Source organism: Cricetulus griseus, chromosome 2 (assembly GCF_003668045.3).
Source record: "Cricetulus griseus strain 17A/GY chromosome 2, alternate assembly CriGri-PICRH-1.0, whole genome shotgun sequence".
Lineage (NCBI taxonomy): Eukaryota > Metazoa > Chordata > Mammalia > Rodentia > Cricetidae > Cricetulus > Cricetulus griseus.
In genome coordinates, this window is record NC_048595.1 from 359,090,361 (window position 1) to 359,110,896 (window position 20,536).

The 20,536-nt window shown below is 39.7% G+C and overlaps 1 protein-coding gene across 1 annotated transcript in view; it reads left to right on the plus strand.

Moving 5' to 3' along the window:
• Dnah5 (dynein axonemal heavy chain 5) overlaps positions 1-19,409 on the plus strand; it is a 214,012-nt gene extending 194,603 nt beyond the window's left edge. Inside the window, exons 72-79 of the mRNA XM_027400064.2 lie at positions 196-415; positions 874-1,079; positions 1,841-2,044; positions 3,789-4,004; positions 5,742-5,954; positions 10,657-10,809; positions 11,586-11,817; positions 17,782-19,409. Coding sequence (XP_027255865.1) covers positions 196-415; positions 874-1,079; positions 1,841-2,044; positions 3,789-4,004; positions 5,742-5,954; positions 10,657-10,809; positions 11,586-11,817; positions 17,782-17,933 — 1,596 coding nt within the window. The 3' untranslated portion in view covers positions 17,934-19,409. The remainder of the gene's footprint in view (positions 1-195; positions 416-873; positions 1,080-1,840; positions 2,045-3,788; positions 4,005-5,741; positions 5,955-10,656; positions 10,810-11,585; positions 11,818-17,781) is intronic.
• Positions 19,410-20,536: the final 1,127 nt, after the last annotated feature.

Genomic DNA, 20,536 nt, shown 5'->3' on the forward strand with positions numbered 1-20,536 from the left:
GTGCAACAATACCAAAACCACATCGTATATCTCAAGTGAGCTTTATTGAACCACTAGAGCTAGCCTAGATTGGCTTAAAGTGATTACAATGCTTCAGTTTTAAATTTTGATGACATAATTTCTGGAGAAAGTTGTCTTGAAATCTCCAGGTGAAAGAAACTAACCTAATTTCCATCTGTTGCTGGTGTTTCTTAGGGCGGATGGGTACTTCTACAGAATTGCCATCTGGGACTTGACTTCCTGGATGAACTAATGGACATAATTACAGAAACAGAGACTGTTCGTGACACTTTCCGCCTATGGATTACCACAGAGGTTCACAGGCAGTTCCCGATAACTCTCCTTCAGATGTCCATCAGGTTTGCCAATGAGCCTCCTCAGGGCCTCCGGGCTGGCCTGAAAAGAACATATGGTGGTAAGTTGGGGAAGGCTTCCGAGTCTGCAGGACTTGCCCACAAACTCACAAACTGTTTTTAAAAGAAATTATAAAAGCAGAATTAGCAAATAGTACTCTTCCTTTGTCTGACAGAGACCCAGGTATTGTGCTCCATGGGAAATGATGTAAACTGAGCCCATGACTTTCTACTTTAGCTTTTCTGTATCTCCAGTATTGTTGTATTTAAGCCTCCTTTGTGGTTTGTGGTCTGTCTACTCCATTCCTACATTAGTATAGTAGTACAGCACCTTCCAAAAGGAAAGGAAGGGCTGAGTTAACTGTGTGGCCCAACCCACCTGATTAGGGCCGTACACCAGAGCATGTAATGAAATTAGAGCTTGTTATGAACAATTTGCCAGAATGGTTTCTTACAATAGGATTAATAAATGGAAGTTCCTAAGTGGTGATATGTTCTTCTATCTGTCCTACCATAATAGGCGTGAGCCAGGACCTACTGGATGTGAGTGTGGGGGCCCAGTGGAAGCCCATGTTGTATGCAGTGGCCTTCCTGCACTCTACTGTACAGGAGAGGCGCAAGTTTGGTCCCCTAGGATGGAATATCCCCTATGAATTTAATCAAGCAGACTTCAATGCCACTGTGCAGTTCATTCAAAACCACCTGGATGATATGGATATCAAGAAGGTACTACTGAGCCTCCTATTTCATAGCAAGATATACATTGAACATATGTGGTGGTCCAACTTTGGGGGTGAATCTTATGAAGATTTGATAAAGTTGTAGGGTATTTTAAAGGCACATCCACTTGGGTCATAATTGTTTCTTGATTTAGGAAAAAAAATCCCTGGATATGTTTTATTAGCAATTTATTTCTCAAAGGCATGTTCACAGTTCACAAGGCAATCTGAAAGGACCTGCGGCAGCGATGCAGTGTGGGATAAAGGGGAGCAAACCTTTAGAAATAAAGACAAGAGTTTGGATTATGTTTAATCCTTTTTGGAACTGCCTAAGTATTTCCAAAAGGTAAACTTTAAGCATTTCGAGACTACTCAGTTGTTAAAAACACACATTGCTCTTGCAGAGGACCCAAGTACAGTTCCCAGCACTTAGGTGACCATAACTGCCCAGAACTCCAGCTCTAGAAAATTGGCACCCTCACTTGGATTTCTCCAGCACCGGCACTCCTCCACCACATATACATAGACATAATTAAAATAAATAGAAATAAAATTTTCAAAGTAAACTTTTGAAATATTGAGGTGTGAAAACACGAATTTCACAAGTCCATTTGAAGTCATGCCTGTGGCCCTGAAGTAACTCCTTACATTGACCTGTTTATTTTCTACACTATCTATATCATGAAATTATGAAGAAGAGTGGCTGTATTGCTGTCATTGATGATGGTGAATACGTGCTGATGTGTAATTGTTCATGAATGCTCCCAGGGTGTGTCCTGGACCACAGTCCGTTACATGATTGGAGAGATCCAGTATGGAGGCAGAGTCACTGACGACTACGATAAGAGGTTGCTGAACACGTTTGCAAAGGTTTGGTTCAGTGAAAACATGTTTGGACCAGATTTCACCTTTTACCAAGGATACAGCATTCCAAAATGCAGCACAGTGGATGGCTATCTTCAGTACATTCAGGTTTGTGGGCTTTAGCATTTTAACTGTGGAACAAATCTAAGCAGCTCTTTGACCCTTACAAAATCTATTTGCATCATTCACACTGCTTTAAAATTAATGGTAATGACAGTGGGAGCAAAGGTTTGTGCTGTAAATGATTCCTTTATATGTTTATAACCTTTTGTTATCATGCCTTTTTTTGCTCTGAGAAATGAGCTTTGTGAGAGACCCTTTTGCATATTCTTATGTTCTAATGGCTTGGGTGGATTTTCTTTGGTGAGATGACAGATTGGGCTGATGTAGGGAGAGGATATATGTAAGTCACCAGGGGCCCTCTGCTCATGGGACTTCAGCCACTACACTTGTAGACCAAGGAAAATTTCTGGACTCAGCCTATTTTACTTCCAACTTAGGTAGTTAATCCTTGGCACCCATCCTTAACCCAAACCGAAGGCTGGACATAGATATGGCACCCATGAACCTGCCTTGTATGAGTCCTTTGTTTAAGACAGATTTTTTTAAAAGTCTGGCTGCATTGGCATTTACAACCAGGTTATGCATTGTTGTTTCTCATGCATGGTCCCTGGCCTCTACCTACTAAATGCCAGTAGCATCCCCTACCTGATTTTAAGATTAATAAATGTCTCCTGGTGTTGCCAAATGATCCTTTGGCTGAGGAGTACTGCTCTAGGACAGAATAATGTGGATTCTGTTAGGGCCGTCAGGAATAGGAGAGGGGAGAATATCTGGCATTGAAGGTGTCTGTGTTCCTCCTTGCACCCTGAATGCATTACACGATGATTTAGCAGCTTCATTGCCTCTGTCTCAGATTTATCTCAGAGTAAATAAACTAAAGCACAACACCCCCAAAGGGATACATTTATTTGGATATTTATAGGGTTTTGATGTATAAGTGCAATGGGTTTATCATATATTACAACTTCCACACTTTTATTAATTCAAATCAGCAAATAACATTTGTCTTGCTGTACTGTGTGTGTCTTTAAATCATTAGCCGTGGATAGAAAACTGTCCGAGACCTTGTAAATTTAAGAACACCTGTACCTGCATTTCTAGATCTATACCTCATTCTATACCAGTGAAACGAGGTAGCTCATAAGAAGATATGTGAAAGGAATACAATAAGGCAGAGGAAGTGAGGGGGACTAGTAAGAAGATAATAAAGTCAAGGATAGGATCCACACATGAAAATACATGTCAAATTGTAGGTACACTTTCTATTTCCCAGTAACTGAGGAGCCTTCCCTCTCCATTGTTCTGTTCCTGGCCGTGTTTCATCCCCTCACTCTATTTTTCTCTGTTGTGTTTTGAATATTTCCTTTTCCTCAGTCTCCATTTTTCTCCCTCGGATAGAACAGTTTCCATTCTCAGTCTTATTTGAGCCACGCTTTCTAAAACTCTCATTTCCTGCTGTTTGTATCAATACAATAGCCATGAATTATACAACGCTCATATGAAATGATTTTAATTAGACTATCCAAAAAAACTCCCTTTTTATCTTGCATTCATGTAAGATTATGTCTCTGGTTAAATTTTGCTTCAGTCTGTCTTGTGTTTCTCAACATTACAACTTTTCATTTGGGGTATGTGGAGAAATTATTGGGGTCTGTAGCAGGTCACAAGGGAGATATAAGTAAGTGTTTATCCTGGTCAAAACATTTTTATTTCTCAATTCTGTAATTTAATTGATGTTATGAGTGCATGCTTATCTGTTTTTTTTTTTTTTGTTGTTGTTGTTGTTCAGAGCTTGCCTGCCTATGACAGCCCCGAGGTGTTTGGGCTGCACCCCAATGCCGACATCACTTACCAGAGCAAGCTGGCCAAGGACGTGCTAGACACCATCCTGGGCATCCAGCCTAAGGACAGCTCTGGTGGAGGGGATGAGACACGGGAGGCTGTGGTGGCCCGCTTGGCTGATGAGATGCTGCAGAAGCTTCCAGAAGACTACAGCCCCTTTGAAGTGAGTACACGAAATCCTGGCATCAGTCTCAGATGAGTCTGCTTGTGGGCAAGTGAGGAGGAAGGAAGCAAGACAAAATTAAGTTTCTGAAGTAAAAGATAACACTCAGAAACAAAGGAGCTTCTTAACAAACCACAAAAGGAAAACCATGAAGAAAGTTGACATGAAAGAACCATGAAGAAACATGACCCGAAAGTCAGTGTTTATTACTAGCTGATATGTGCCTTGCTGGGTTAGGTAGGGTTACTTTACAGAGCCTTCCCTGAGGCACTTCATAGTGCCATTGTTTAAATGAAAGCAATGTGCTGTCAGCCTGAAGGACCAGTCACTCATGTGTGCATGCTTGTGTGTGTGTGTGTGTGTGTGTGTGTGTGTGTGTGTGTGTGTGTGCATGCTCGTGTATGTATGTGTGTATGTGCATGTGTTAGTGTGTGTGTGCAAGTGTGTTCCCATTTATGCATATGTGTATAAATGTTTGAGCAAATATGTACAAGTACATGGGTGTGTGTGTGTGTGTGTGTGCATTCGTGCATTTGTGTGTCTGAGTGTGTATGCATGTGCATGCGTGTGTGTGTGTGTGTGTGTGTGTGTGTGTGTGTGTGTGTGTGTATGGTGTGTACATCTGCATGTGCATGTGTGATTTAATGCACAAGTTATAATTCAGGCCTTCTTCACTTCAGGGAAGCAGTATTTTCTTGTATCATTCTGATTCTAAGCATATATATATATAGCTTCTAAGCAGTTTATAATCATGGAAGTTAATGCTTTAGAATTTAATGCATTTTTTGAGACCATTACTCTGATATGGTTTAGAAATCTTTGATAAACAAAAAGTGAATTATATTCCATATGGCCTAAGAGCTGACTGCATGGCCTTGCTCCTAGGCACACACATGTGGCTTTGGTATCCTATTGATCCTACTGAGCAGATTATTTTGGCTACTAAAACTGTGCTCAAGGTTCTCTTGGCAAGGGAATGGTTTCCCTGGGAGAGTCTCTGATCACTGGCTTGGGGAAAATCAATACTGCTATCAGCTTTCATATGGGCTCTTCATTACAGTGCTGGAAGAGAGGACATTGCATCCACTGGAGGTCAAAATATTTATGAAGCAATTAAAATATCTAAAATAGAATAATTATGTAACGAAGCATGGTAACTAGGTTTTTGAAGAGACCTTCTATGTGTGCAGAATTTGTCAGAACTGCTCCATCGTAAAATAGTCCAGCCTAACAGATTACCTGCTATGTAGAAAATTCTCCATAAATACCTGTTAAATAAAAAGGAATGAACAGGTCTCTGTGCTTATGGAAAACAGCAGAGTGCTTTAAGATTAGATGTCTCATTATTTGAGACAATTGACACAGCGGTAGTGTACATGAATACATTGCCTGCATGTACTCACACATATATCACATTGGCAGGGAATAAATAATTCTTAGTAAGTTCATTTGATAGAGTTGTTATATATACTACATACTATAGTTATATACATTTTACATGTTTCTTTGAGCTAATGGAGCCCTATTCTTTCTCGAATGCTCTAAAAACTTGTGCTGGTCATATATAAGATATTTGCTTTCTTATATTTCCTTTTTTACTTTGTTGTTGAAAAACTAAAAGCTTTTGACTCATGACATTGTAAAAAGCAGGGCCTATTTAGAAGCTCAGGGCACAATCCTGTACTGTCACAGTAGCTAGCTGATTCCTAATGCATGCTTTGAATGTCTCTATCGAAGGTGAAAGAGAGGTTGCAGAAGATGGGGCCATTCCAGCCCATGAACATTTTCCTCAGGCAGGAGGTTGACAGGATGCAGAGGGTGCTCAGCCTCGTCCGCAGCACTCTGACTGAGCTGAAGCTCGCTGTTGATGGCACCATTATCATGAGCGAAAATCTTCGAGATGCTCTGGATTGCATGTTTGACGCCAGAATCCCTGCTCGGTGGAAGAAGGTGAGTGCAGTTCTGCTCCTGTTTTGTGCATGGCTATAACCACAGTGGGAAGCATGGAAGAGTGGGGAGCACTGGAGAGTCACTTAGTTTGGTTGTTAGGATCAGTGATGCTTAGGGGTAATTCCTGTCTCTGTGCTTGTTTACAGAATTTCATTTTAAAATGAAGAAGGTTTATTTACTTGTTTTATGTGGATATGTGTGACTAAGTCTACAAATGTGGTTCACATACATACAGTACAGGTGTCCACAGAGTCACAATAGGGCATCAGATCCCCCCTTTATATGGAGTTACAGGCAGTTATAAGCCTCCAAATGTGGGTGCTAGGAACTAAACCCAGGTCCTCTGCAAGAGCAGGAAGTGCTTTTAATCACCGGGACATCTCTCCCTTTATTTACTACTTTAAGATTTAATTAAACTGTAATTACATCATGTCCCTTCAAACTCTTCCTTTCTGCTCCCCCCTCATGCACCCACACTCCTGTTTCCGAGTTTTCCTTTCTTTTGCCATTGTTGTTACATATAAATGAATAACTATATAAATACAATCTGCTGAGTCTGGTCAGTGTTTTCTGCATGGATATATTTCCAGGGTGAATCACTAGGGATTACATAACCAGTCAGGGGCCACCTCTCCTGGGAGGACTTATTCCTCCCCTTTCAGCAGTTATTAATCTCTTACAGTTCCTCATCTTGGAGTGGGGCCCCTGAGATTTCTTCATGCAGGTTGGGGTAGCAGCTGCTGTTGAAATTGTGCAGGTCTTGTTTAGGCAGAAATGTTGTTGAGCTTTCATGGGTGCAGTTTCCCTGCTGTAGGTGGAAGGCACAATCTTGCAGCAGGCTTCCTGGTCCTCTGTCCCTTCCAGTCTTTCCACTCTCTTCTTCTTTGGTGTTCTCTGAGCCTTAGATGCAGGAATTGGGTTGTAGATGTACCCACTGGGGCTGAGCATTCCAGGGTTGTTGTCCTCTGCAGTTTGGATAGTTACAGTCTTCTATAACGACCTCCTCCTTTTTGCCACTTTTTTTGAGGGTAAGACCTATATTGTCTGTGAGTATAAGGATAAATATTTGCAATGCAGTTATATATTGTTTTAGGAAAGTGCCAGCAGTAGGTTTTCCTCACAGGTCTATGACCTCTTCAACTGTGGTGAGCTGGCTAGCTTTATACTATCAGAAATGACTTCCTTTCTGTTGAGCAGGCTTAAATACAATTATGCAGCTGTTGGTAACAACCAAGATGAATGTGCCCCAATTTTACCATTCTGGGAATGTTGTCAGTGCAGTAATTAATTTGGTTCATAGGTTTTGCAGCTTGGTAGGATGACTGGATGTTCCTTTTCCCTTGGCAGCTTGCATGAGAGTGAGTCCTCAGGGCTGAGTCTTGCAGACCATTTCTAATCTATCACTCCAAGTTCTGTGTCAAAAGTACATCATGTCTTCAGCAATAAAGCCTTAACTTTGAGTTCTGGGAGACACTCAAGTGCAAAGGCATAGTCTATATTGTTTGGGGTGGGATCTTTGGGACTCCTATGAGCAGTAACCTGAAAGAACATGGCCCTGGGATGTTAGTTAGATAGTCCATGACTCTGGGGGATAAGCATGATCACCTCCAGTTGCAAATATTGTTTAAATTATAGGTTACAGTTAGAAAATGGAACGGGAAATGGGAGTTCAGAGGATGGTATAGATTAGTCTGAATTTAGAGATTTGGCTCTTTTTCTATTTGGTTTCAAAAAGAAAAAGTCCACACAGAGTACGAAGATTATAGAACATTTACTGAAAATGTTAGAAGAATATGCATGGCATTTGATAACAAGAGGATTTTTTTTTAAAAAAATAGAACTCAAAATTAGATTGCTTTACCCACAAACTGCGCTGAAGTTGGCAGATTGTCTTCTTCAAGTAATTACTGAGCAAGCTGTGTGTTTCCTACAGACACTCCAGTCCTAAACAAAACAGGAGGAGCTAGGCTCCCAATCAGGAATCTATATATTTCCTGAAAGTGTTAGGAGGTTCTAAAAGCTGTTGTCCCCCATATATGACACACTGAATCATATTTTCACATATCTTTGGGGATGCTGTTATACTGTCATTTACCAACATCCATATGTTTCTCAGAAGTCAAATTACTCTCCGAGAACCTGGTGGAGAGTCTGAGATCTGAAAGCGGTGCCACTTGGAACGTACGGACTCTGAAGTTATCACAGCAGAGGGAAGTTATCATAACAGAGGAGGGAAGATGAATGGTCAAGGAACACTAGGTGCAGACTTTCTAGTCAGGTGTTGGGCCCAACTTCCCAGGTTGGGTCCATGGCTCTTCCACGAATAGTCCATGAATCAGTATTTGAGCCATGGACCCAACCTAACTGTCTGGGAGCCTGGAGAGCATAGAAAGCACATGGGCTGTTTGATAACCCATATTTGGAGCAGTCTCTAGCCCAATCAGTTTCTTTGCTTTGTTAGTATGAGAGTAAGGATGTAGAGGTATCCAGACAGTCATAGAAATGGAGCTATCAGGCAGTAAAGAAATTTCAGGCATGTAGAAAGCTTAGTTCTCCTAAGAAAACAGTGTTTGGTGATGAATGAATGTGGGAGTAGTGGGATAAAGAGGTATGTTCTGGAGTCTCCTTAGGGCTGAGATGATCATTAGCTGAAAAACTAGTATGCTAATTGAATCATTCTTGTGGATGCTGATGCTACCTTTCTCATATTACATGGTGTGTGGTCGGTGCCTTGTGCGTGCTTGTGGTTATTGGCAACACTGCACCACCACTAATGACTCCCACTTCTGCCACCACTATGATCACACCATCACTTCCACTACCATCACCACCATGTCTGCTTCTACTAGCCCTACAGTGGCCACCATGACTCCCAGCACCATCGCTGCTTCTTACTCCAGTATGGCCACCTTCACAACAATCATCTTCTGTCACCACCACCACTGCCATTTTGAATATTCGAGTTATGGAGTGTAAGTGTAAGCCAGCATGAGTACCAGAGGAGAATCATTAGATGAGGGAAGCAAAAACGGGTAAGGCTGCATGTACAGGCACAAGATTCCTAGGAAGAAAATGCTTCTAAAGTGAAGAGTAGATAACAAAAAGAACAAGAGCATTTGCTATGGTCTTGGTGTTGAGGGCTACAGTGTAGAAGGAAGACAATAGGCTGTAAAGGTGGCAGTGTGCCCTGCAGGAGGCTGGCACCAGTATGTAGAAGATGAGCATGCAATGCTGAGGAAAGAGGTGGAGGATCCAGAGGTGCCTTCTGTCCATGGCACTAGATGCTAAAGATGAAGGATATAGGACTGGGAGAACAGGATTGTTGAGGATTGGGCCAGACTGAGAATGTAGAGGAAGGCAATAGGTAGAGATGAAATTGGGAGAAGGACGTTTTGGGAGGCTTGTGTTTCTTCAGCAAAGTTGAAAGGTATCTGGGCAGGATTAGAACTGGCATTGTAGCCGAGCTTGGTGGCGCACGCCTTTAATCCCAGCACTCGGGAGGCAGAGCTATGCTGAGCCTCACACATCTTCCCCCGTTGTTGACGAGTATTTAATCACATGGCACAAGAATCCTGAATCAAAATTGGCCAGGGCCCCTTTCCTTCCATCTCACCTTCCACAGATTCATTGCAAAGCCAGAACATTTCCCATTTGAATGTCCCATTCTTTCTGCCAGCAGATGGAGAACCTTCCAATTCACCAGCCTTGCAAATTTGTTCCCTCTAAGGCAGGTGGCAGCCTCTTATTTAGCAGTCCCTTTAGTCTGAGGCCAAATGTGATTTTTTTTAGCACTATTTTTTAGCCTCACACACCTATAAAGGTAGGATAGAATGAGCTACCTAATTCTTAAATTATGATCATTTTATACAGTTTTTGTCTATTAATGTTGCTATCAGTCTGCGGAATTGCAGAAGCTCTTGAAATATAGGCAAATTAATTGTAATGATATTTGAAATTCAAGTGGGATACCTACCCAAGTTGATTACGACATTTATTCCTACTGAAAATGTTGCAATTACAGTGAAATGTTATAACCTATGATTTGCAGATTCTTCCCCACGGTGCTGCTCCTGTTGCATTAATGACATCCATGCCGGTTGTCATAAAGGAAATTACTCAAGTGAATTCGGGGAGAAAGTTAGAAGGAATGCATACAAATAAATTTCGGATGGGGAAGGGAGCTGTTTCCCTTTCAGGTCTCTAATGGGATACATATTCGACATCACAACTGTTGTTTACCTCATTAAAACAAGCAGAGAATAGCTTCTCTGATGTGTTGTACACAGAATGCATCTTAAAGTGTTGGCCTGTCTTGATGATGCCATGAGCTTATTCATGTAAATAGAAATCTTGTCCTTTTACAATAGCTATTAAAATTGTAGCCTGATACTGACTGATAACTATGCCTGTTTAATTTCATTCCATAGATGGCTTTGATTCCTTCATAGCAGAGTTAGTGATAAATATATTCACAGGTGGTTGTAGTGTCATCCTTCTCAGCTCTATGAATTCACATCATGACTTACCTTCGCAACATTCATGTGAAGGAGAAAGAATAATCTGAGGAATTTGCAGGTCAGAGCTCAAGGGAAATTCAAGACTTAAAGGGACACTTGCCTGCCTGTTTTCTCAGTGAGCACAGTTAGTTTACATAGCTGAGTCAAGCCTACACTGGAGGGTTGTTTTAATGTTTGTGTTTCAGGCATCGTGGGTTTCAAGCACCCTGGGTTTCTGGTTTACCGAGCTTCTAGAAAGAAACTGCCAGTTCACCTCCTGGGTTTTCAATGGCCGACCCCACTGCTTTTGGATGACAGGCTTTTTTAACCCCCAGGGATTTTTAACTGCTATGCGACAGGTAAATAGCTCTGACTTGGGCTCATTGTGTTACTGTAATTTCCCTCTCCAACTTTCTCTTCCTTTCTTTAAAGAGTGTAATGTAACTCTTTCAGCCAGCTGCCTGGGTTCTGCCACCACTTTAGGGCCCCCAAATAACACACAGTGTCTTATATTAGTTGCAATGCTGCTGGCCAATGATTAGGATTTCTTAGTTGTTAGCTCAGTCTTAATTATCAACCATAATTACTAATCTATATACTTTTATAAGGACTTTTCTTCCTGGCACCACATGGTGACTCTCTCCATTTCCTATATTTCCCAGAATCCTCCTTCTCTCTTAATCCCACCTAACTTGCTTCCCTATTGGCCAACAGTGCTTTATTTATCAACCAATAAGACAAACATATACACAGAAGGACCACCCCCATCAGTGTAATAAGACAGAGAACAACTACCTCTGTTTGGCACCAGGAGTTACCTTGTTGTCATTATCAATGTAGCTACCCATTCCCAGGCTGATAGCCTGGATTTCAAGTATATATTTTTATTTCTATGTCGATTTAATTTTACAGTTTTCTCTTTAAAGTACAAATGGTTAAACTAGGGAATGGACATTTGTTTTAAATGAATCTTTAAAATTCTTTAAATAAATACCACCCCAGTTCTTTTGAACAAGGATAATTTGGAGTAACTTGCTCATAATTTTGCTTTTCCTATGAAGACAAACTTCTAATTGTTCCCTGTGTGTCTTTTTTTTTTTTTTTTTTTTTTTTTTTTTTTTTTGGAATTGAATAGGAAATAACTCGGGCTAACAAAGGCTGGGCTCTGGACAATATGGTTCTTTGCAATGAAGTCACCAAATTGATGAAGGATGACATTTCTGCCCCTCCCCCAGAAGGGGTCTATGTCTACGGCTTATACCTTGAGGGTGCCGGCTGGGACAAAAGGAATACAAAACTCACTGAATCCAAACCCAAAGTGCTTTTTGAGTTGATGCCGGTCATCAGGATTTATGCAGAAAACAACAGTAAGTTGTCTTGTTACCTCCAGAGAGGGTTGGTATTAAAGCGCTGACTGACAGGATTTTGCTATCAAGTAACAGGGACTCTACTATTTTATCAGCTGGCTCCATATTCATGCCCATGTTAAATGAGTATCTACTGATCCCAGGACCTTTCCTTGAATGCTATTATAGAGATAATAGTCAGTTCCCGCCTGCCTGGTAAAGCAGACAAGATATGCGTGAATGCTGATGGAGCCTTCATAGATACAGTTTCACAGATGAGATCAGAATGAAATACATGGAGAGAAGAAATGTAGATAAGTGTGGGACCAAGAGACCAGGAACTGAGCACCAGGAGCTGTGAGCCCTGGCCTGGTATTGAAGAATGAACAAGAGGAAGGAGGTGGGACAAGTAATAGGATTTTTTTTAAAAAACAGTTCTCACCGAGAGGAGTGGATCTACTAATTTGTGGGTTTGAGTCAGGTTGTGAAATATATAGACTGAATCTGGAGATACTTGGCTTAATTGTACAGCTTAAAGGTCAAAAGCTGGGTTCCTATTTCCGATGGATATAATACTGTTTCGACGAGGCATGCATTTTTCTACATTTTCAGAGTTCTACTTCAGACATTTAAAAATACATCAACTGTTTCCCACTGTTGGTTTCACTTTTTTGTTGTTGTTGTTTTGATTTTGTTTTTGTTTTTGTTTTTTAAGACAGGGTTTCTCTGTGTAGCTTTGGAGCCTATCCTGGCACTTGCTCTGGAGACCAGGCTGGCCTCCAACTCACAGAAATCCACCTGCCTCTGCCTCCCAAGTGCTAAGATTAAAGGCATGTGCCACCAACACCCGCCTAGTTTCACATTTTCTAGAGGCTTTTGTTGCATCCATCCAACTGTCTTCCAGCTAACCTCTCTACAATTCTCTCCAGGGAATAGTTCATTTGGAAGTATGAGCTATAAACTCTACAGATAGTCTTGATGGTGGGTCCCCAGAAAGACGTGATTTAATGATATAAGCACCAATTATTTTTTCTTTGTATAAATAAAGGAAGAGATAACATATCTTTAAAGGTTGATGGTATTTTGATACCATAGATAAGTATTACACTTGGAAACTCATGGAAAAGAGGTTGTAAATTACATATTTCTTTTCATTTTTGGTGATGGGGATTGAGTTCAGGGTCTCTCACATTCAAGCTAAATGCTCATCATGGACTTGGAATCCTCTTGTTTTTGCCACCCAAGTGTCTGAGACTATAGGTCTATGACACTAGACCTGGGTTAAGTATTTAATTGTTTTTAAGATTCATTTATGTGTGAGCGTTTTGTTTTCATGTATGTATTGCACTGCACGCATGCCTAGTATCCACAAAGGCCAGAAGATGGGTCTGGATGCCCCATGACTGGATTAGAGATGGTTATAAACTGTCATGCAAGTGCTAGGAAACAAAGCATAATAACCAGGTCATGTGTCCTGAAAATGTGTTTCTCATAAAAAGGAAGAGGTGTCTCTCCCTACATCGAGTTAGGTGTTGTTTTTCTTTTTTTTGTGACTAAACTGCAAAATTCCACAGCAATTTGACATTGAACATCTCAGCATGATCACAATGCAGTAATAATTTCATAATACAGGCAACTCTTTGTTATTTAATAACAGATTTTTACAGGGCATCTGTGCCTCTCCTGCTGGGCATTAGTCAGAGCAGAGAATCATTAGCAGCAGGTAAAAGGGTGGGGGGAATAAAACAAGCAAAGGGAAAAAGCATCCGTTTCAAGGTACTGAAAAATAAAAATAGATTTCATTGTTTTAGCAGATGTAGGTGGAGACAACTTTATGGTTGGAGAAACTTGCATTTGCTAATGGGAAACTTAACACTCCTCTTGCTGCCTTCATGCTGAAAGTTTCATTTCATTCTCATTCTGATAACTAAATAACGTCCTAATTAAGATGCAGAAATGTGGCATCAGTAATGACCAAAGGACGCTCCAAGTGTAGCGCTTCAATATTAGAGTTCTGTTAATAGTTTTTACATTAATATGGAAGGTAATTAATCACTTTAAAATAAAGTTGTTATTGAAGTTCAGAAACAAGACTATTTTTAAAAGGAAGATATCCAGATATTTGTTTTAACATTGAAATATGTGAATGGCATATTTGTAAATTTAACTCTTCGTGGATCTCATGAGGACATCACAGAAAAACACTAAGGTTTTAGGGGATTCTCCAAACTGGGAAGACAAAGGACTCACAAACTAGACTCTCTGTTCTTGAAGGAAGCTATGAGGAGGCAAATGCAGGAGACAAGGTGCCGCTGTGCAGAATTACTTACATGGGCAGAATATTGCATCCAAACCAACCTCAAGTCTGTAGCTAAAAAGAGCTGGAGGGGACACAGGGGGATTGAGGCAAGATTCACTTAGTAGGGTTTGATGGAGGTTTCAGGATTTCTGAGGCTCATGAGTTTATTTCCTGCCAAATAAATGTGTTCCTCACAGTGCACCTTGACCCACTCTCATCCAAGACTGTGAAGGTATGGGTGTGAGGTGTGGAAAGCCACAAAAGGTGACTGAGAGGCTACCTCCTGACTTTTGGGTCTCACAGAAGTCAGTTCACTTCTAACCCATAAATGTAGAATTCTGTCAAGGAAATGGGGAGTGTCAGTCTGGGGAAATTTTCTTAGTGAAAGGTAAAATTGCTGTAAGTATGTCTGTGGGTGCATGCATGCATGTGTATGCATGAATGTGTACATGAATATTCATGCATATGGTGTGCATATCTTTGTGAACACAAGAATAAGAATGTGTGTGCATGCATGTGTGTTGAGACACGAAAAAGCAAATGACACAATGTAGGCATATATGACATCCAGAGTACTTTACTATATTGGACATTGACATAATTATCTTATCTATACTTCACAGCTTGGTAGACCGTGGCACTGTAGTGTGATGCATGCAAGCCCTAGTAGTGTGACTTTGGAACATGCCACAGTTGAACTAGGGTGTCAGATTTTCTCCACTTCATTGCCACCTCTTCCCACAAAGACCAAGAGGCAGCCATGCATGGCACATACCAAGTTTTGCAAAGATTAGGAACCTGGTGGGCTGTGGGCCCTGAATGTCTGGTCTGTTTCTCAGCTTGCCACTAAGGCTGTACAATCTTGGAGAAACATCTCACTTCTTTATGTTTCAGCTTTCTAGTCTGTAAAGTGAGTAAAACATCTGACTTAATGACAGCAGTCATGACAGAGTTGTTGACATAATTGACCTGACAATGTTGAGCATTTAGAAAGCACAATATGAAATAATTCTACTAGCATTACTATCATTACCATTTTAATCACAGGACTTTATGTGATTTAAAAAATAAAGAGGAAAGAAATGACATGTATGGAGTAAAATGCCTAGTAACCTAAATGTTAGCAACTGGGATGTCAAGTAAAGGACTGGCTTAAAGACTACGAACTTGGTTACTTTGGATATTGGCAGGAACATAAGCAGTGTGTATAAATGAATGCATGGGATATATAGGGAAGGTAAGTGGTTAGAAAATAGAATTCCTTTAAGGCATTTTATTAACATATCCAGGATCCTAAAGTGTGTAGTCTGTCAGTTTTCATGTCCCCATCTGTTTTCTGGAACCCTAAGGCTTGAAACATATGTAGCTAAGTTGTTCTCACTGAACATTTGTCGTCAAAGTTACTTGCCTAAGCAGGGCATTGGGCACACACAATCTGTTTTTGTGGTAGCGTTTTCACTATGACATTATATTTTGGGTGACTTCTAATCCTGTTGCAGACGTTTGCTACGTGCTGTGACTTGGCGTGCACACCTCCAGTTAAGGAACATTTCAAAATAAATAAAACTGAATAAACATTTCAGAGAATTGTTTTTTCTTTGCTTACTAAAAACGACTCTATTGTTTTACAATTCCATTTTTGGAATTAAAATCCAAGTAGTCAAATACAGTACAAGGTATAATTATAATTATCATTAGACTGAGAGGTAAATCTCTAATGACTTTCTTCATGGTTTATAAAATGGCTGTTAATCAAATTTACAACAAGAACAATTAGTTGTATATTTTGTGGTTGCTTATCGGACCTAGAATTAAAGCATTAAACATATCTGTTAGTATAGTTAATATTCTGTGATTTATTGTCAGGCATTTATTTGATCAGAACCACAACCCACATGCATACGCGCACACACACACACACACACACACACACACACACACACACACACACACACACACACACGCAGAATTCTGCATGTCTGCCCAATTAGTGCACTTAGTGCTATCCCAATAGTAGCTGAAGAATTTGAGAATTAGATATTATATTATTTTTGACTATTTCTAATGATGACTTTCATGAAATTAAGTCCATGAAGGCCTTTTAAACACTGTAACTCCCACGACTTTGATTTTCTAGCACAAGGTCTGTCAGCCTTGACACCACATATGCTTCTGGTCTGGATAACTCCATTATAGGGCATTATTCTCAAAATTATTGAATGTTTGCAGCATCCCAGCATCTACTCACTAGATACTGATTAAGTCCCTAGTTGTAATAACCCTAAATGTCCCATCTGTCTGCTAAAAGTAGGATCACCTCTGGTTCTGAGTCACTACCTTAGGATACTTATGAGACATACACTAAATATAATAAAATGTTAGTAATTCCTCAAGGTAATTTATAGTGGATATTTAAAAGTAGCTTGATGAAGTTTCTGTTGAGTTAGTAATAAGATTTTAACTTCTGCTAGTACCTTGCTTTTGTAGTTTGTTAGGGAAGTGAGAACCATTTCAGTGCCTGGTCATGAAATTAATGCACTAAGTCAAGCTGCACTTGTAATGACATGTAGTTCCATCTCAGTAGTCTTATGAGGGTTGCACACAATGTTCCATGTGCTTTCCAGAGCAGTACAGGGATTGATGTGGGTGCGATCTTTTGTTTGCAAAGATTTTACAGTATAAAAGAATACACAGAAGAACAAACTGCCTCCTGAGATGGAAGTTAGACAGACTGAAGATAAACTGTTGTGGGCAGAGTCAGTTTTATAAGAAGCTAATGGAGCTTGAATTTCCAGGCTGCTCCCATGTCAAATTAATATCTGTAAATGTTCATATTTTTCCTTAAAGAGGGCTGGCATAACTAGTGTAAGTTTAGTGCTACTCTAACTTGGCTCTGTTTCTGATCATTGGCTGTCTAAGGCTGGAGGAAAAGAGAGCCTGTGGATGATTTATGGAGGATCTTTGAAGGGTGAATGTATGCACTAAGACTTCATATATACTAGCTGTTTTTGGGAGTTGCATTTAGCCCTCTACTCTAAAAGGGAGAACTGAATCTCACAGACTTTGTTTCCCAGTTCTCTCTAGGGAGAGAATCTCAATGGCCATGGCTGTTTCTCCATTTCCCAGCTATTTTTAGTCCTTTGCTTATAAAGGAAATTCACAACACTTTGTTTGGCTGTGTGTATTTCGTCTCTTGTGATTTAAATGTGTTGAAAACTATAGTGCAGAAGGTTGAAAATGAGATTGTAAATAACTGATGATGATAAAGTAAATGCTATACAAGGTGATTAAAAGTGAATGGATCCTTGTGCCAAACACAAGACATGGTAGTGAAGCAAGAGGAAGTAGACTCCCAAGACTTGAGTAGTTGAGGTCAAAAGTAATGAGTAGAAAGGAAAGCCAAATTCATATGTGGAGAGAAAGAGGAAGAATATGAGTGGAAGTTGTTGTCAAGGTCATGGGTAAGAGACTAATGAGGCCAAAGTGAGGCTGAATGTTTTGCTGTAGCTGGTGTGATAGTGTTCGCCATATGCAGAGATCCTACAATCACAGAATGTAATTTTCCATTCTATTAACCTTATCTATCTTTGGAATTACTTCCAGAATATACAAGCTTGGCTCTATGTTCTGAAATGCTTCACTTAAAATTCATCAAATTATTTTCTGCTATGAATTGTGTTTTGTAGCTGCAAGAGATCCTCGGTTGTATTGCTGCCCCATCTACAAGAAGCCAGTTCGAACAGACTTGAACTACATTGCTTCTGTGAACCTCAAGACAATCCAGGCTCCTGAACATTGGGTTCTCCGTGGGGTTGCCCTTCTCTGTGATGTCAAGTAACAGAAATGCATGCTCCAAATTATTTTAATCTTTATTTTTCAGTCAGTGCTGGACATACATAAATCAGACTGTGTTGTGTGTAATTAATGATGTGACACTACCACACACACTTCTTTGGATGCTTCGTTGTATTTTACTTCTTTTGTAATTGGTAATTGACCCTTGCATTTGTTTGAAAAATACTTACTGATTTAAAATCGTAATTAACAACCTCCTAGTGAATTGTGGGCATCAAACCTCTAATCATATATCTTCTTCTTATTTCCATCTGAAGTCTATGTTAAGCAGTTACTATTTTCTCTCAGGGATTGCTTGTCTGTTAATGTGGCTCTGGTAGAAGCCACTTTCTCTAAGTTAACATGGGAAGCTTGTGCCAATTTTGTTTCTATTGCCTTTTGGTCAGGTCAGGAGACTTATTCTCTAGACTTCAAGTAGCTCATTAAAAGATCTTTTTACAAAATAACACAGCATAAGCATTAAGATTGTGAATAAACAGCTCAGGTGAACCTGGAGTGCAAACACAGAACAATGCTCAGTCTCACTTATAATTAGTGACAAGATACTGAGTGATGTCTAACAGAAAAGTACAGTGTCGGTACTGCTGATATTGCTCATAGAGTGTCAGAACAATGTAAATTGATCCAACATTTCTGTAAAGTAATTCAAACAGAGAAAGAAACATTAAAATATTCTAACTCTTTGATTCTTATTTCTCTATACCAAAGGGTAAACCTAGTGAAGGCAAATTTTATATGTAAAGTTATATTTAATAAAGAAAATAAATGCACCTGCTCCAAATGTTTGTCAGTATAGATATGATAACAGAAACCAGGTAGGATTAGGCAACTATGGGATGTAGTATTGTAGAGATCATTAGAAGAAAATGACAAGTATAATAATGAATGGAAGATACAATTCACAAAATATTGATCTCTCTATGTCTACAGCTATGAAATGAGTTTGAATGTGGACAAAAACTAAATAACAATATGGAAAAATAAAGCCAGGTGTTATGGCATAATAAATATAGGAGTATTTTTAAAATGTAATACTTCAAAGAAGAATATGGGAGGATCAAGGCCCTAGAATGTGTGTCTGGGATCCAAAGTAGATTTTATTAATTAGGAAAAATGTTCTCCAAGGAACTCTTCATTTATTTTTGTTTTAAGTTTTGGTTATAAATGGAATTCTGCTTCACCTGTTATGTATGGATTAGGGAACTTGATCAGGATTATAATTAGAATTATGGTTGAGTTGTAGGTCTGATTTACTGCAGTTTCTTCTGAGGTAATGGGTTTTCCATGTGTGTAGAAGGTGTGGAGGGTGAATGTTCACCACCAGGTGCAGGGTGTTCCCCACCAGGTACAGGTCTATAATCAGCACCATTGTTTTATGCTCATTATGCTGTGTAGTTTGTGTGACTCTTAATGATCATGGGTGATACTACTACTGTTTGGACAGCTTTTTTTTGTATGAATTAACATATCAGTTGATGCTTGAGAATTGTGATTTGCCAATTATTTCTCTTGAATAAAATTACATATAATAAAAATTAGAATGAGATACAAATGAATAAAACATTATTCATAAATGGCCAAACTGGGATTGTTTATTGTTTCCTGAAAGGGGATAATTGCTGTTAAGTACCCAGAAAAAATGCTTTCAAAACTGTATGTTATCAAATTTGAAAATTTATAAGTCATATAACTTTATTACACAACCTGATAGTATGGATGTGTAAGTTGCAGAGACCCCAAAACAGAAAAGGATACTACATAGAAACAATTATAAAATGTTTGAAATGAACTTAGCATGGCCGTGAAGCCAGGATGAGCCATGAGAGCACTTTCTGCCTGACTACCCTGGTTCTATCCCATCTCTTCCTGCTGATGGGAAAGTGTTAAAATGGTTGAGCCTACTGACAGCCTAGGATGTGGTACACAGTACTTTATGGGACCTGCATCATTGCAGAGTGATAGTGCCATCTTTTCCACCTGTCTCACTACTGAGTTATTTACAATGTACTTCTTTCACAGCACCTATGTGTTAGGCCCTTTGCTTATCTGGTGATATAAGTGACCTAACAGGTGTTGATGCTGAAAACAGGCAATTATCTAGGCATGTAATTATGTATAACCTCAATTTTAGAGCAGGTAGCATGACAGATGTAGGATGTGTAGAAAGCAATGCAAAGATTGCGAGTTAAGGACTCTGAAGGAAAATAATGAATGCCACACATAGGGATGTCAGAATTCTCATCATATCATGGATGAGTAAGTAGAAGCCACACCATCATGCCCTATTTTTAATTTTTTCTTTGTATTGCTGGTTTGAACCCTGTGTCTTAGGAATGCTAGGCAAGTGATCTTCACTGAGTTACATCACCATACACTTACCATTTGTTTTTGACTAAGTGTATAGAATACGATTGAAGTGCTTCTATAAACTGGACAGCAGCTGTCTGCTCTTCTCTGTCTGATGTGCAAATCTCCTCCACCCCTGAGTTCTTCCCTGGTTCTCTTTATCTCCTATGTTAACTCCAGCTCTTTGTTGATCCTCAGAGCACCTAGATACCCTTAAGAGTTGAGACAATGGTAAGGCTT